The sequence below is a fragment of the Heptranchias perlo genome, chromosome 30, assembly GCF_035084215.1.
Source record: "Heptranchias perlo isolate sHepPer1 chromosome 30, sHepPer1.hap1, whole genome shotgun sequence".
Lineage (NCBI taxonomy): Eukaryota > Metazoa > Chordata > Chondrichthyes > Hexanchiformes > Hexanchidae > Heptranchias > Heptranchias perlo.
In genome coordinates this window covers 10,719,593-10,736,796 of record NC_090354.1, presented here as the reverse complement: position 1 = coordinate 10,736,796, position 17,204 = coordinate 10,719,593, and the positions used below count along the sequence as shown (strand labels likewise).

The 17,204-nt window shown below is 40.9% G+C and overlaps 5 protein-coding genes across 5 annotated transcripts; 4 read left to right on the top strand and 1 right to left on the bottom strand.

Annotated features, from left to right (window-relative positions):
• The first annotated feature begins 1,458 nt into the window (after window positions 1-1,458).
• On the top strand, window positions 1,459-2,417 carry LOC137300126 (heat shock protein 30C-like). Its single transcript, XM_067969215.1, has one exon. It carries the CDS (start codon window positions 1,649-1,651, stop codon window positions 2,300-2,302), a length of 654 nt encoding a protein of 217 aa, XP_067825316.1. The 5' UTR covers window positions 1,459-1,648; the 3' UTR covers window positions 2,303-2,417.
• Window positions 2,418-5,397: 2,980 nt separating this feature from the next.
• On the bottom strand, window positions 5,398-6,316 carry LOC137300125 (heat shock protein 30C-like). The gene has a single exon (XM_067969214.1). The coding sequence runs from the start codon at window positions 6,255-6,257 to the stop codon at window positions 5,604-5,606; it is 654 nt and encodes a 217-aa protein (XP_067825315.1). The 5' UTR covers window positions 6,258-6,316; the 3' UTR covers window positions 5,398-5,603.
• A 1,369-nt stretch (window positions 6,317-7,685) lies between these two features.
• Window positions 7,686-8,716, top strand: LOC137300124 (heat shock protein 30C-like). The gene has a single exon (XM_067969213.1). It carries the CDS (start codon window positions 7,881-7,883, stop codon window positions 8,532-8,534), a length of 654 nt encoding a protein of 217 aa, XP_067825314.1. The 5' UTR covers window positions 7,686-7,880; the 3' UTR covers window positions 8,535-8,716.
• Window positions 8,717-11,353: 2,637 nt separating this feature from the next.
• LOC137300123 (heat shock protein 30C-like) lies at window positions 11,354-12,404 on the top strand. Its single transcript, XM_067969212.1, has one exon. The coding sequence runs from the start codon at window positions 11,565-11,567 to the stop codon at window positions 12,216-12,218; it is 654 nt and encodes a 217-aa protein (XP_067825313.1). The 5' UTR covers window positions 11,354-11,564; the 3' UTR covers window positions 12,219-12,404.
• A 3,706-nt stretch (window positions 12,405-16,110) lies between these two features.
• Window positions 16,111-17,150, top strand: LOC137300122 (heat shock protein beta-11-like). Its single transcript, XM_067969211.1, has one exon. It carries the CDS (start codon window positions 16,315-16,317, stop codon window positions 16,966-16,968), a length of 654 nt encoding a protein of 217 aa, XP_067825312.1. The 5' UTR covers window positions 16,111-16,314; the 3' UTR covers window positions 16,969-17,150.
• Window positions 17,151-17,204: the final 54 nt, after the last annotated feature.

Here is a 17,204-nt window from a genome sequence, read left to right as displayed (position 1 = left end):
GCAGCTTCTTTATTTTCAACTAATTTTTAAAAAAATATATTATTTCTGTTTATAAAGAAAGAATTTGCATTGAAACGGCATCTTTAATGTGCTCGGGTCATCCCAAAGTGCTTCATAAATATTTAATTACTTTGAAATTCAGTTATTGTTGCAAAGTAGCCAAATGCTGCAGCGAATTTTGTCAGAGCAAGGTCCCACAAACACACTGTGATAAATGACCAGATAATCTGTTCTTGGTGGTTTTGGCTGAGGGGTAAATGTTGCCCAGGAATCTGTCAGAACTCTGAATAGGGTCGTGGGATTTTTTACTTCCATCCAAGGGAGCAGGTGGGACTTGAGTTTAATCTCCCACCTGAAAGACGGCAGCCCCTACAGTGCAGCATTCCCACACTGAATTATCAGCCCAAATAATGTGCTCAGGACTATGGACTGGGTCTTGAACCCAACACCTTCTGGTTCTAAGGTGAGCGCGCGAGCACTGCGCCAAGACTGTCACCTAATTTAGGGAATAAACCTCCAGTTGGCTAAGGAAGATTGGGAAATTAGATTAAAAGGTGTAACTGTAGAGAATCAATGGCAAACATTGAAAGAAAAATTTCATAATTCTCAATGAACATACATTCTGTTGAGAAATGAAAACTCCAGGGGAAAAATGATCCTTCCATGGCTACCTAAAGATGTTAAGGATAAAGATAAAAATGAGAATTAATTTTCAGTATTCATTCCATTGTCTCAAAAACTCCTGTCTCTCTATATTCAATTATTCTTTCATCTTCCAAAAGGTCACTGTAAATGAATCTAAAATGTCCTTTCTTTTCTTCAGCCTCTTTCTTGTTCCCCTCATCCTTTCCACTGCCCTGTTTCTGTGGCTCTTTCCTAGAATTTGGCCGGGAGTGGGTGTTGTATCAGAGATGATGTTGCTGGAGATGATTCATTCATTCATTCACAGCTGGAATTGTGATAGCTTTTGTTTGGAAAGTGAAAATATAATTTAGAAAAAGAAAATTTGAATACATTGGAACACGAGGTGGTGGTGGTGGGAGGATGGGTGTTGGGGGTGAACATGAATAGAGATACAGCATCAAATTTAAACAGGAGAGTGGCGAGAACAAGACAGAGTCTGAAATGAATAAGGACTGTTGACATTCGTTTGCAATGAACTTCGGCCGTACATCACAGAGCAATTGTACACTGGTGGAAATGAACTCGAAGGAAGCTAGTGCGAAACTTAAAATGTGAATCATTCTTCTCATTCTGTACGTCAGAAAAATCCTTTCATTCAGTTGAACACTTCTGATCAAACACAACTTTACTCCACAGTCTCGTCCTTCTGCTGGGCTGTCAATCATTTGCTCCGCCCAGCTGTGATGTCACCTTGTCAGGAGCTTCCAGCAGTCTCTGGAATTGCACCAGAGGGTGTCACTGAGCCGAGTCATTCTTCTTTCAAGCAAAGGCAGAGATGAGACGTCAGTTATTTTCTGCTCACGTGTCATAAACCCAGCAAAGTTTAGCAAATTCTGGAAGTGTCTGGATTTCTGGGAGTAGAATATATAAGGCGTGTGTTCTGAGTGCTGCAGCAGATCAGAGACTGAAGACTGGGAGTTCACATCAGTCGGGTTTGAGAGAAGTGATAGAAGCGGCAGAGACAATGCTGAGCTGTCGGGCTTTCCACCCTTCACGTCTGTGCCAGCAGCCTGTGTACACATTGTGGCCTGTTCCACACACAGTCTTTGAGCCGTTTGAATGTAACAGTCGGCGGCAGATGGAAGAAGCGAGAAAGAGCATGAATTTCCTGAATCGAGTTCTTGAGGAACTCGCCAAAGAATTTTGGGAGGAAAGACCAAGAAATCAGAACAACAAACCTGATGACAATGAAGGAGATAAAAGAGATTCCGAGGTGAAGGATGGAGATGACTTTTCTCTGTCCCTGGATGTCCAGCAATTCTCCCCAGAAGAATTGAAGGTGAAAGTACTTGGAAGAAAAGTGCTGGTGACAGGAAAACATGAGACGAAAAGTGATGATGGGAGCGGCTGTTACAGCTACAAATATGAAGAGATCAGGAGAGAATTTCAGCTGCCAGAAGATGTCAAACCTCAAGCACTTAACAGCTGTTTGTCACAGGACGGTCGGTTAAAGGTTCAAGCCCCACGCCTGGCACTGCCAGCTGTGAATGAACGAACCGTTCCCATCAACATCACCTCTGATACAACAACTACTCCCCGGCTAAATCCTGACGTAGAAACACAGACACAGGAGAGTGGCGAGAACAAGACAGAGTCTGAAATGAATGAGGACTGTTGACATTCCTTTGCAATGAACTTTTGCTGTACATCACAGAGCAATTGTATACTGGTGAATGAATGCAATCATTGTATTTTAATTTGTATATTGTGGTAATAAAGTACAAATCTCTGAATTGGTGTTTCTTCATTTTAAGAAGTACAATTTTAAAATATTGAAATAGTTGCATATCTCCAAATCCCACTCCAGGCTCTTGTCAGAGTTCAGAGTGATTTAAAAAGAGTGAAGGCTTCAATCAGTGTGTCCAAAAGTATTGTCTTAGTCAGTCATGTAGCTGTGTACCATGCAGTACCTGGGACGTAAACAATTACAATTCCAGATGTTTGGGTCACAAAATTTTCAATTGTTAGATAACTTTTTTGAAAAAAATCCCGTGAACCTTTTATCTTACTGAATCCACTTTGTCTTTTCTCATATTCTTACAAGCTTTGGAGAGGGTGTAGAGGAGATTCAGCAGAATGATGTCAGGGATCAGGAACTTCAGTTACGTGGAGAAACTAGAGAAGCTGGGATTTTCTCTGTTGAGCAGAGACGGTTAAAGGGAGATTTAATAGTGGTGTCCAAAATTATGAGGAATATTATGAGGCATAGTGATCAAAAGCAAGGAAGTTATGATGAACCTTTATAAAACACTGGTTCGGCCACAACTGAAGTATTGTGTCCAGTTCAGGGCACCGCACTTTAGGAAGGATGTGAAGGCCTTGGAGAGGGTGCAGAAGAGATTTACTAGAACGGTTCCAGGGATCAGGGACTTCAGTTACATGGATAGACTGGAGAAGCTGGGGTTGTTCTCTTTGGAGCAGAGACGGTAGAGAGGAGACTTAATAGAGGTGATGAAAATCATGAGGGGTTTAGTCAGGGTCGGTAGGGAGAAGCTGTTCCCATGGGCAGAAGGGTCGAGAACCAAATGACACAAAATTTAAGGCAATTGGCTAAAGAACCAAAGGCAACATGAGGAAAAACTTTTTTTGCAGTGAGTGGTTATGATCTGGAACGCGCTGCCTGAAAGGGTGGAGGAGGCGGATTCAATCGTGGCTTTCAAAAGGGAATTGGATAAAAGGAAAAAAATTTGCAGGGTACGGGGATAGGGCGGGGGATGAGGTCTAGCTGGATTGCTCTTGCAGAGAGCCAGCACGGGCTCAATGAGCCGAATGGCCTCCTTCAGCGTTGTAACCATTCTATGATTCTGTTGATTGAGTAAATAAGGAGAAACTGTTTCCACTGGCAGGAGGGTTGGTAACCAGAGGACACATATTTGAGATTATTGACAAAAGAAGGAAGACAAAAATTACTCAGCCAGTAATTATCTGTTCTTATGATCTGGACCGCACAGCCTGAAAGGGTGGTGGAAGCAGATTCAATGGTAAATTTCAAAATTGGAATTGAATATGTACTTAAAAAGGAACAAATTGCAGGGCTGTGGGGAAAGAGCAGAGGAGTGGGATAATTCTTTCAAAGAGTCGGTACAGGCATGATGGGCCAAATGGCCTCCTTCTGTGCTGTATGATTTTATATTTATCAGTAATTTATCACATTAATTGGCTGTATTTGCACATTTCATATATCAAAATACATAATTGACCAGGTTTTTTGTGATTTCTTTCTAAACGGATGGCAGATTCTTTATTTTCAAAAATATATTATTACTGTTTATAAAGAAAGAATTTGCATTGATATAGCACCTTTCACTTGCTCAGGACATTCCAAAGTGCTTCATAACCAATTAAGTAATCTTGGACTGCAGTTATTGTTGCAATGTAGCCAAATGCAGCAGTGAATTTTGCAAAGAGCACGGTCCCACAAACACGTGATTAATGACCAGATAATGTGTTTTTGGTGGTATTGGCTGTTGCTCAGGAATCCGTCAGAATTCTGAAGAGTGTAATGGGATCTTTTACTTCCTCCTAAGTGGGCAGATGGGTCTTGAGTTTAATGTCCCATCTGAAAGACGGCACCTCCTACAGTGCAGCATTCCCACACTGAATTGTCAGCCGAAATGATGTCCTCAGGCCTATGGAATGGAGCTTGAACCCAACAGCTTCTGGCTCAGAGGTGAGCGTGCCAGCACTGGGCCAAGACTGCCACCTAGTTCAGGGAATAGACTTGTTTTGCATTAAATAGAACTAACAGCATGAATATAATTGGGTTTACTGATAACATGAAGCAATTTTTAAAGTTTCTAATGTATTCTGATATTAAATTAGTAACAATGATGGCCCTACATGTTGATGTAAAGTTCCCAACATCATAACTTGGTAAACGACGAGATGACACTTTCCATAACACACCGAGTCTCCTATGAACTGCAACCTGAATCTTTATTCCCTGCTGTATTTGGATAACCTAACAATTAAATATATTCCAGGTTTACTCTAAGTTTATATTCAGAGTTTACATTTTGCACTCCATTTAATAATTTACGACTAGATCTGTTGTGACATTGCTCACGTGTAGTCCGGGACCTGCCATACGTTCGCTGATGTTTCCCGCTGTCCTGCAAGAGCCTAAACACAAGCAGTGTGTCCGTTGCTGTAACACAGTAAATTTACTGAAAGAATATAACCGCTGACTGACACGGCCAGAAATATTACACACCTTACTGATACTGAAAGATACGTGCCTCAAGGGTATAGGATTTATAATACAACTATTTAGCTGAAACTTCATAAAACTTGCTTACGGTGCAAGTAACTTTGCTTTTCCCTCCCAAAATCTCATACTCGCAAGTTTTTTATACTGAACAGATAACAGGTAACGTGTTTCGACCATCCACTAAATGAATGGTGTGCAGTTTGGTGCCTCTGTTGGAAGACAAGCTGATTATTGCTGGTCATTGTGAGACTGCAGGGAATACCTCTGGATACCTTTCGGTTATTGGTGCACTGGGTCTGTGACATGTTTGACATTTATACTGGACTGAGTTCACTTTGAAGCAGATCTTTCCATGAGAAACCCTTTTCTGCTTTGAAATTCACCCCAGATTAAAAGAAGTGTCTTTACTGAGAGTGAAAGGGAGTAAATGTGCAGTTATTGAATTGTGAAATATATATTTTTTGATAAAGTTAACAAGTTGAATCATGGACATTACTGTTCCAAAATGTTTATTGTTCCAATGCATATACAGATATAAATAATCCACTTGAAAACAAATAACGGGACAATGAACAATTTCAGACATACAGGATGAAGTCAAGAATTAATCATGAATTCATTCCACTGTCTCAGAAACTCAAGTCTCTCTCTATTCAATTATTCTTTCATCATACAAAACATCACTGTAAATGCCACTGCAACCGGTCACTTAAAAGTCCTTTTTTGTTTCGGCCTCTTTCTTGTTTCCCTCAGGCTTTCCACTGTTCTGTCTCTGTGGCTCTTTGCCAGAATTTGGTCGGGGAGTGATTGTTGTATCAGAGGTGATGTTGCTGGGGACGGTTTGTTCATTCACAGCTGGTAGTGCCAGGCGTGGGGCTTGAACCTTTAACTGACCGTCCTGTGACAAACAGCAGTTAAGTGCTTGAGGATCGACATCTTCTGGCAGCTGAAATTCTCTCCTGAGCTCTTCATAGTTGTAGCTGTAACAGCCGCTCCCATCATCACTTTTCGTCTCATGTTTTCCTGTAACCAGCATTTTTCTTCCAAGTACTTTCACCATCAGTTCTTCTGGGGCGAATCGCTGGACATCCAGGGACAGAGAAAAGCCATCTCTATCCTGGCCCTCTGATTGTGTTTTACTTTCTTCATAGTCATCAGGTCTGTTGTCCTGATTTTTTGATCTTTCCTCCAACAATTCTCTTAAGAGCTGCTCATGGACCCAATCCATGGTCTTCCTCGCTTCTTCCACTGGCTTCCACATGTTGTCTTTGAGCAGTTCAAAGACACTGTGTGGAACAGGTCTCAGCGTGAGCCCAGGCAGCTGGCACAGATGTGTAGGGTGGAAAGCCCGACAGCTCAGCATTTTCTCTGCCTCTTCTATCACTTCTCTCAAAACCCGACTGATGTGAACTCCCAGTCTTCAGTCTCTGGTCTGCTGCTGCACTCAGATCACACGCTTTATATATTCAAATGCCAGCATTCCAGACACTTCCAGAATGAAGATTGCTGACTTCATGTCATGTCAGCAGAAAATAATTACTCCACCTCAGCCTCGCTTTAAACAAGAATGACTCTGTCCAGTGACACAGTGGCACAAATTGAGAAACTTCCAGTGTGTACTAACATATTCCTACCCATTCCAGGTAGGCGGAGCCTACCTGGAGCTCTGCTCAGATGAATTTATTTGATATAATAGGAATACAGCCTCATGTTTGTTAAATTTTCAGTTTGTTACAATGGTTCAGCTGAATTCTCAGTATCTTTGTCTCCCAATGAAAAATCATAGAGTGACATAACCAGGAAGTGATTTAGGCATGGAGTTCTCCATTGTCCTTGACAACAGATCTTATTGAAACTTGTTCAAGAAAACGGGTATTTGTGTTGTTATAGCCGCGTAACAAGAGGGAATCGACATATATTTTCACTTTCCGAACAAAAGCTAACTTACAAACAAAAATTTTAAGGACTTTGGTAGCGGGGTGGGGGTGGGGAGAGGACGAAACATGAATAAGAGATCCAGAATCAAAATTAAAACCAGCCACAGAACAAAGAATTACACTTGGAAGAGGAAAACTAGGGAATTAGGTACATTAACAGCTGTCTGAGAGGGAATTCAGCAACCTGAGGATCTCCACTGAGTGGTGCATCCCCTTGAAAATAAATCTCTTCATGCGCACATCTGGTTAAACATTAGTCTGTCTTGGAGTCAGTGTTTAGCTGAATTTTCTATAAATAACGCATAATTTATCATGAGGAGAGATTTTTAAACATTATCGAATTGTTTTATTTCTGACTACAAAATACTGTATGTAGAATATCTCCCCAGAATCTAGGAATGTAAAGGCCATCACTCCATCATCTTGGAAAACTGGATAGCAACACATTACCATAGCAACGAACAGTGGCAAATGAAACAAAAAACAAGGCAACCACTGAACCTGAATGGGATAGAATCAGAACTTCACATAATTTAAATCAAACTGATCTGAAATTCACTCTTTCGATCCCTCTGCTCTGCTGTTGATAAATATCACTTTAATCTTTTGAAAATGAATGAAAATAGCAGATCTAGAAAGCCACTGACTGTTCATTATCTCAAAATGTTAGTTTAGATTTCATGAAGTTGAACACTTCTGATCAAACACAACTTTACTCCACAGTCTCTTCCTTCTGCTGGGCTGTCAATCATTTGCTCCGCCCAGCTGTGATGTCAAATGTCAGCAGCTTCCAGCAGTCTCTGGAATTGCACCAGAGGGTGTCACTGAGCCGAGTCATTCTTCGTTAAAGCAAGGCAGAGATGAGACGTGAGTTATTTTCTGCTCACGTGTCATAAACCCAGTAAAGTTTAGCAAATTCTGGAAGTGTCTGGATTTCTGGGAGTAGAATATATAAGGCGTGTGTTCTGAGTGCTGCAGCAGATCAGAGACTGAAGACTGGGAGTTCACATCAGTCGGGTTTGAGAGAAGTGATAGAAGAGGCAGAGACAATGCTGAGCTGTCGGGCTTTCCACGCTTCACGTCTGTGCCAGCAGCCTGTGTGCACATTGTGGCCTGTTCCACACACAGTCTTTGAGCCGTTTGAATGCAACAGCTGGCAACAGGCGGAAGAAGCGAGAAAGAGCATGAATTTCCTGAATCGAGTTCTTGAGGAGCTCGCAAAACAATTTTGGGAGGAAAGACCAAGAAGTCAGAACAACAAACCTGATGACCACGAAGGAGATAAAAGAGAATCCGAGGACAAGGATGGAGATGACTTTTTTCTGTCCCTGGATGTCCAGCAATTCTCCCCAGAAGAACTGAAGGTGAAAGTACTTGGAAGAAAAGTGCTGGTAACAGGAAAACATGAGAAGAAAAGTGATGATGGGAGCGGCTGTTACAGCTACAAATATGAAGAGTTCAGGAGAGAATTTCAGCTGCCAGAAGATGTCGATCCTCAAGCACTTAACTGCTGTTTGTCACAGGACGGTCGGTTAAAGGTTCAAGCCCCACGCCTGGCACTGCCAGCTGTGAATGAACAAACCGTTCCCATCAACATCACCTCTGATACAACAACCACTCCCCGGCTAAATCCTGGCGTAGAAGCACAGACACAGGAGAGTGGCGAGAACAAGACAGAGGCTGAAATAAAGGAGGACTGTTGACATTTGTTTGCAGTGAACTTTTGCTGTACATCACAGAGCAATTGTACACTGGTGGAAATGAGCTTGAAGTAAATTCGTGTGAAACTGAGATAGTGAAACATTTTTTCAAATCTGTACATCTGAAAAATATTTTCTTTGTATTTTAATTTGTATATTGTGGTAATAAAGTACAAATCTCTGAATTGGTGTTTCCTCATTTTAATAATTATAATCTTAAAATATTGAAATAGTTGCAGATCTCCACATTCCACTCCAGGCTCTTGTCAGAGTGCAGTGAGATTTAAAAGGAGTGAAGGTTTCAATCAGGTGTCCAAATGTGATGTCTTAGTCAGTCATGCAGCTGAGTACCGTGGAGCACCTGGGACACAAACAATTACAATTCCAGACGTTTTGGTCATGACATTTTCAATTGTTGGATAACTTTTTTAACAAAAACTCCCCGTGAGCCTTTTATATTACTGAATCCACTTTGTCTTTTCTCATATTCTTACAAGCCTTGGAGAGGGTTAAGATGAGATTTACCAGTATGATACCAGGGATGAGAGAGTTCAGTTATGTGGAGAGACTGGAGAAGCAGGGATTGTTCTCCTTAGAGCAGAGAAGGTGAAAGGGAGATTTAATAGTGGTGTCCAAAATTATGAGGGGTATTGATTGAGTAAATAAGGAGAAACTGTTTCCATTGGCAGGAGAGTTGCTAACCAAAGGACACATCGTTAAGACAGAAGAACCAAAGGGAAAATGAAAATTACTCAGCCAGTAATTATCTGTTGTTATGATCTGGACTGCACTGTGTGAAAGGATGGTGGAAGCAGATTCAATGGAAAATTTCAAAATTGGAATTGGATGCACACTTAATAGGGAAAACATTGCAGGGCTATGGGGAAAGAGCAAAGGAGTGGGATATCTCTTTCAAAGAGCCGGCAGAGTTATGATGGGCTGAACGGCCACCTTCAGTGCTGTAGATTTTGTACCAGTAATTTATTGTATTAATTTGCTGTATTTGCAAATTTAATATATCAAAATACATTCTTTTGTAATTTCTTTCCAATCTGGTAGCAGCTTCTTTATTTTCAACTAATTCATTTTTAAAAATATATTATTTCTGTTTATAAAGAAAGAATTTGCATTGAAACGGCATCTTTAATGTGCTCAGGTCATCCCAAAGTGCTTCATAAATATTTAATTACTTTGAAATTCAGTTATTGTTGCAAAGTAGCCAAATGCTGCAGTGAATTTTGTCAGAGCAAGGTCCCACAAACACACTGTGATAAATGACCAGATAATCTGTTCTTGGTGGTATTGGCTGAGGGGTAAATGTTGCCCAGGAATCCGTCAGAACTCTGAATAGGGTAGTGGGATCTTTTACTTCCACCCAAGGGAGCAGATGGGACTTGAGTTTAATCTCCCACCTGAAAGACGGCAGCCCCTACAGTGCAGCATTCCCACACTGAATTATCAGCCCAAATAATGTGCTCAGGACTATGGGCTGGGTCTTGAACCCAACACCTTCTGGTTCTGAGGTGAGTGTGCGAGCACTGCGCCAAGACTGTCACCTAATTTAGGGAATAAACTTCCTTTGCATTGAATAGGACTGACGGCGAGAATATAATTGGATTTACTGATAACGTGGCAATTTTTTAAGTTACTAATTTACTATCAGAATGCATTAGAAACAATGATGATCCGACAATTAATGTTGATGTGAAGCTCCCAACACCATAACTTGGTAAATGGCTACATGACAGTTTCCATAACACACCGAGTCTCCTATGAACTGCAACCTGAATCTTTATTCCCTGCTGTATTTGGGTTGCATAACAGTTAAATATATTCCAGGTTTACTTTAAGTTCATATTCAGAGTTTACATTTTGAACCCCATTGTTGTATCAGAAATGATGTTGCTGGAGATGATTCGTTCATTCACAGCTGGAATTGTGATATATTTTCACTTTCTGAACAAAAGCTAATTTAGAAAAAGAAAATTTGAAGACATTGGACAATGAGGTGGTGGTGGTGATGGTGGGGGGACGGTTGTTGGGGGTGAACATGAATAGAGATACAGCATCAAATTTAAACCCACCCACAGCACAAAGAATTACACTTGGAAGAGGAAAACAATGGAATTAGGTGCACGAGCAGCTGTCTGGCTGAAGGAAATCAACAGGCTGGGGACCTCCACTGAGTGGTGCATCCCCTTGAAAATAAATATCTTCATACGCACATCTGGATAAACATTAGTCTGTCTTGGAGTCAATGTTTAGCTGAATTTTCTATAATAACACGTCATTTATCATGAGGAGAGATTTTTAAACATTATCAAATTGTTTTATTTCTGACTACAAAATACTGTATGTAGAATATCTCCCCAGAATCTAGGAATGTAAAGGCCATCACTCCATCATCTTGGAAAACTGGATAGCAACACATTACCATAGCAACGGACAATGGCAAATGAAAGAAAAACAAGGCAACTAATGAACCTGAATGGGATAGAATCAGAACTTCACATAATTTAAATCAAACTGATCTGAAATTCACTCTTCCGATCCCTCTGCTCTGCTGTTGCTAAATATCACTTTAATCTTTTGAAAATGAATGAAAATAGCGGATCTAGAAAGCCACTGGCTGTTCATTCTCTCAAAATGTTAGTTTAGATTTCATTAAGTTGAACACTTCTGATCAAACACAACTTTGCTCCACAGTCTCTTCCTTCTGCTGGGCTGTCAATCATTTGCTCCGCCCAGCTGTGATGTCACCTTGTCAGTGCCTTCCAGCAGTCTCTGGAATTGCACCAGAGGGTGTCACTGAGCCGAGTCATTCTTCTTGAAAGCAAGGGAGAGATGAGACGTCAGTTATTTTCTGCTCACATGTCATAAACCCAGTAAAGTTTAGCAAATTCTGGAAGTGTCTGGGTTTTTGTGAGTAGAATATATAAGGCATGTGTTCTGAGTGCTGCAGCAGATCGGAGACTGAAGACTGGGAGTTCACATCAGTCGGGTTTGAGAGAAGTGATAGAAGAGGCAGAGACAATGCTGAGCTGTCGGGCTTTCCACGCTTCACGTCTGTGCCAGCAGCCTGTGCACACATTGTGGCCTGTTCCACACACAGTCCTTGAGCCGTTTGAATGCAACAGGTGGCAACAGGTGGAAGAAGCAAGAAAGAGCATGAACTTCCTGAATCAAGTTCTTGTGGAGCTCGCCAAAGAATTTCGGGAGGAAAGGTCAAGAAATCAGAACAACAAACCTGATGACAATGACGGAGATAAAAGAAAATCCAAGGAAAAGGATGGTGATGACTTTTCTCTGTCTCTGGATGTCCAGCGATTCTCCCCAGAAGAACTGAAGGTGAAAGTACTTGGAAGAAAAGTGCTGGTGACAGGAAAACATGAGACGAAAAGTGATGATGGGAGCGGCTGTTACAGCTACAAATATGAAGAGTTCAGGAGAGAATTTCAGCTGCCAGAAGATGTCGATCCTCAAGCACTTAACTGCTGTTTGTCACAGGACGGTCGGTTAAAGGTTCAAGCCCCACGCCTGGCACTGCCAGCTGTGAATGAACGAACCGTTCCCATCAACATCACCTCTGATACAACAACCACTCCCCGGCTAAATCGTGGTGTAGAAACACACAAACAGGAGAGTGGCGAGAACAAGACAGAGGCTGAAATAAAGGAGGACTGTTGACATTTGTTTGCAATGAACTTTTGCTGTACATCACAGAGCAATTGTATATTGGTGGAAATGAGCTTCATGTAAATTCGTGTCAAACTGAGAATGTGAATCATTGTTTTCATTCTGTAAAATCTTTTCTTGAATACAATTATCGTATTTTAATTTGTATATTGTGGTAATAAAGTACAAATCTCTGAATTGGTGTTTCTTCATTTTAAGAAGTAAAATTTTAAAATATTGAAATAGTCGCATATCTCCAAATCCCACTCCAGGCTCTTGTCAGAGTTCAGGGTGATTTAAAAAAAGTGAAGGGTTCAATCAGTGTGTCCAAAAGTGTTGTCTGAGTTAGTCATGTAGCTGTGTACCATGCAGTATCTGGGAGGTAAACAATTCCAATTCCAGATGTCTCGGTCATGAAATTTTCAATTGTTAGATAACCTTTTTAACAAAATCTTCCCGTGAGCCTTTTATGTTACTGAATCCACTTTGTATTTTCTCATATTCTTACAAGCTTTGGAGAGGGTGCAGAGGAGATTTACCAGAATGATATCGGGGATGAGGGACTTCAGTTATGGAAGAGAGTAGAGAAGCTGGGATTGTTCTCATTACAGCAGGGAAGGTTAAGGGGAGATTTAATAGTGGTGTCCAAAATTATGAGGGGTATTATGAGGCATAGAGATCAAAAGCAAGGAAGTTATGATGATCACTGCTTCGGCCACAACTGGAGTATTGTGTCCAATTCAGGGCAGCGCACTTTAGGAAGAATGTGAAGGCCTTAGAGAAGGTGCAGAAAAGATTCACTAGAATGGTTCGAGGGATCAGGGACTTCAGTAACATGGATAGACTGGAGAAGCTGGGGTTGTTCTCCTTGGAGCAGAGAAGGTAGAGAGGAGATTTGATGGAGGTGCTCAAAATCATGAGGGGTCTAGACAGAGTAGGTAGGGAGAAGCTGGTCCCATTGGCAGAAGGGTCGAGAACCAGAGGACACAAATTTAAGGTAATTGGCTAAAGCACCAAAGGCAACATGAGGAAAAACTTTTTTTGCAGCGAGTGGTTATGATCTGGAATGCACTGCCTGAAAGGGTGGTGGAGGCAGATTCAATGCAAAATTTCAAAATTGGAATTGGATACACACTTAATAGGAAAAAATTGCAGGGCTATGGAGAAAGAGCAGAGGAGTGGGATATCTCTTTCAAAGAGCCGGCACAGTTATGATGGGCCGAATGGCTTCCTTCAGTGCTGTATGATTTTATACCAGTAATTTATTATATTAATTTGCTGTATTTGCAAATTTAATATATCAAAATACATTCTTTTGTAATTTCTTTCCAATCTGGTAGCAGCTTCTTTATTTTCAACTAATTCATTTTTTAAAATATATTATTTCTGTTTATAAAGAAAGAATTTGCATTGAAACAGCATCTTTAACGTGCTCGGGTCATCCCAAAGTGCTTCATAAACATTGAGTTACTTTGAAATTCAGCTATTGTTGGAATGTAGCCAAATGCTGCAGTGAATTTTGTCAGAGCAAGGTCCCACAAACACACTGTGATAAATGACCAGATAATCTGTTCTTGGTGGTATTGGCTGAGGGGTAAATGTTGCCCAGGAATCCGTCAGAAGTCTGAATAGGGTCGTGGGATCTTTTACTTCCACCCAAGGGAGCAGATGGGACTTGAGTTTAATCTCCCACCTGAAAGACGGCAGCCCCTACAGTGCAGCATTCCCACACTGAATTATCAGCCCAAATAATGTGCTCAGGACTATGGACTGGGTCTTGAACCCAACACCTTCTGGTTCTGAGGTGAGTGCGCGAGCACTGCGCCAAGACTGTCACCTAATTGAGGGAATAAACCTCATTTGAATTGGATAGAACTGGCAGCATGAATATAATTGGGTTTACTGATAACGTGGCAATTTTTTAAGTTATTAATTTAATATCAGAATGCATTAGAAACAATGATGATCCGACAATTAATGTTGATGTGAAGCTCCCAACACCATAACTTGGTAAATGGCTACATGACAGTTTCCATAACACACCGAGTCTCCTATGAACTGCAACCTGAATCTTTATTCCCTGCTGTATTTGGGTTGCATAACAGTTAAATATATTCCAGGTTTACTTTAAGTTCATATTCAGAGTTTACATTTTGAACCCCATTTGATATTTTACTACTGGATCTCCTGTGGCATTGCTCACGTGTAGTCTGGGACCTGTGATACGGTTGCTGATATTTCCCGCTGTCCTGCAGCAGCCAAAACCTGAACAGCATGTCATTTGCAGTAATACAGTAAATTTACTGAAAGAATAAAACTGCTGACTGACACTGCTAGAAATATTAATCACCTTACTGATACTGAAAAATACGGATGCATTTGAGACAGTTTCCGAGAACAAGATGGCTTGGAACCAACCAGGGATCAGGCTATTTTAGATCTTTTCTTGTGTAATGAGACATGGTTAATTAGTAAGCTCATAGTAAGGGATTCTCTGGGGAAGAGTGATCATAGTATGATAGAATTTCATGTTAAGTTGAAGAGTGACGTACATAAGTGAGAAACGAGAGTCTTAAACTTAAATAAAGCAAATTACATAGGTATGAGAGGCAAGATGGCTAAGGTAGATTGGGAAATTAGATTAAAAGGTGTAACAGTAGATAAGCAGTGGCAAAAAATTAAAGAAATATTTCATAATTCTCAATGAACATACATTCCATTGTGAAATAAAAACTCCAGGGGTAAAATGATCCACCCATGGCTAACTAAAGATGTTAAGGATAAACGTAAAAACAATAATTAATTTTCAGTATTCATATCATTGTCTCAGAAACTCCTGTCTCTCTGTATTCAATTATTCTTTCATCATCCAAAAGGTCGCTGTAAATAAGTCTTAAAAGTCCTTTTTTACTTCAGCCTCTTTCTTGTCCCCTCATCCTTTCCACTGCCCTGTTTCTGTGGATTTTTGCCAGAATTTCGCCTGGGACTGGTTGTTGTATCAGAGATGATGTTGCTGGAGATGATTCGTTCATTCACAGCTGGAATTGTGATATATTTTCACTTTCCTAACAAAAGCTAATTTAGAAAAAGATAATTTGAATTCATTGGACAATGAGGTGGTGGTGGTGTTGGTGGAGAGGGGGAGGGTTGTTGGGGGTGAACATGAATAGAGATACAGCATCAAATTTAAAACCAGCCACAGCACAAAGAATTACACTTGGAAGAGGAAAACTAGGAAATTAGGGGCATTAACAGCTGTCTGAGAGATGGAAATCAACAGGCTGGGGATCTCCACTGAGTGGTGCATCCCCTTGAAAATAAATATCTTCATACGCACATCTGGATAAACATTATTCTGTCTTGGAGTCAGTGTTTAGCTGAATTTTCTATAATAACACGTCATTTATCATGAGGAGAGGTTTTTAAACATTATCAAATTGTTTCATTTCTGACTACAAAATACTGAATGTGGAATATCTCCCCAGAATCTAGGAATGTAAAGGCCATCACTCCATCATCTTGGAAAACTGGATAGCAACACATTACCATAGCGACGCACAGTGTGGCAAATGAAACAAAACCTGAAGGGGATAGAAACAGAACTTCATATAATTTAAATCAAACTAATCTGAAATTCACTCTTTCGATCCCTCTGCTCTGCTGTTGCTAAATATCACTGTAATCTTTTGAAAAGCCACTCACTGGCTGTTCATTGTCTCAAAATGTTAGTTTAGATTTCATGAAGTTGAACACTTCTGATCAAACACAACTTTACTCCACAGTCTCTTCCTTCTGCTAGGCTGTCAATCATTTGCTCCGCCCAGCTGTGATGTCAAATGTCAGCAGCTTCCAGCAGTCTCTGGAATTGCACCAGAGGGTGTCACTGAGCCGAGTCATTCTTCGTTAAAGCAAGGCAGAGATGAGACGTGAGTTATTTTCTGCTCACGTGTCATAAACCCAGTAAAGTTTAGCAAATTCTGGAAGTGTCTGGATTTCTGGGAGTAAAATATATAAGGCATGTGTTCTGAGTGCTGCAGCAGATCAGAGACTGAAGACTGGGAGTTCACATCAGTCGGGTTTGAGAGAAGTGATAGACGAGGCAGAGAGAATGCTGAGCTGTCGGGCTTTCCACGCTTCACATCTGTGCCAGCAGCCTGTGTGCACATTGTGGCCTGTTCCACACACAGTCTTTGAGCCATTTGAATGCAACAGGCGGCAACAGGTGGAAGAAGCGAGAAAGAGCATGAACTTCCTGAATCGAGTTCTTGAGGAGCTCACCAAAGAATTTTGGGAGGAAAGTCCAAGAAATCAGGACAACAAACCTGATGACAATGAAGGAGATAAAAGAGAATCCGAGGACAAGGATGGAGATGACTTTTCTCTGTCCCTGGATGCCCAGCGATTCTCCCCAGAAGAACTGAAGGTGAAAGTACTTGGAAGAAAAGTGCTGGTGACAGGAAAACATGAGAAGAAAAGTGATGATGGGAGCGGCTGTTACAGCTACAAATATGAAGAGTTCAGGAGAGAATTTCAGCTGCCAGAAGATGTCGATGCTCAAGCACTTAACTGCTGTTTGTCACAGGACGGTCGGTTAAAGGTTCAAGCCCCACGCCTGGCACTGCCAGCTGTGAATGAACAAACCGTTCCCATCAACATCACCTCTGATACAACAACCACTCCCCGGCTAAATCCTGGCGTAGAAGCACAGACACAGGAGAGTGGCGAGAACAAGACAGAGGCTGAAATAAAGGAGGACTGTTGACATTTGTTTGCAGTGAACTTTTGCTGTACATCACAGAGCAATTGTATACTGGTGGAAATGAGCTTGAAGTAAATTCGTGTGAAACTGAGATAGTGAAACATTTTTTCAAATCTGTACATCTGAAAAATATTTTCTTTGTATTTTAATTTGTATATTGTGGTAATAAAGTACAAATCTCTGAATTGGTGTTTCCTCATTTTAATAATTATAATCTGAGATAGTGAAACATTGTTTTC

Bases quoted from the DNA above. Each gene is read 5' to 3' on its own strand.
- LOC137300126 (XM_067969215.1), top strand. From the start codon at position 1,649: ATGCTGAGCTGTCGGGCTTTCCACCCTTCACGTCTGTGCCAGCAGCCT.
- LOC137300125 (XM_067969214.1), bottom strand. From the start codon at position 6,257: ATGCTGAGCTGTCGGGCTTTCCACCCTACACATCTGTGCCAGCTGCCT.
- LOC137300124 (XM_067969213.1), top strand. From the start codon at position 7,881: ATGCTGAGCTGTCGGGCTTTCCACGCTTCACGTCTGTGCCAGCAGCCT.
- LOC137300123 (XM_067969212.1), top strand. From the start codon at position 11,565: ATGCTGAGCTGTCGGGCTTTCCACGCTTCACGTCTGTGCCAGCAGCCT.
- LOC137300122 (XM_067969211.1), top strand. From the start codon at position 16,315: ATGCTGAGCTGTCGGGCTTTCCACGCTTCACATCTGTGCCAGCAGCCT.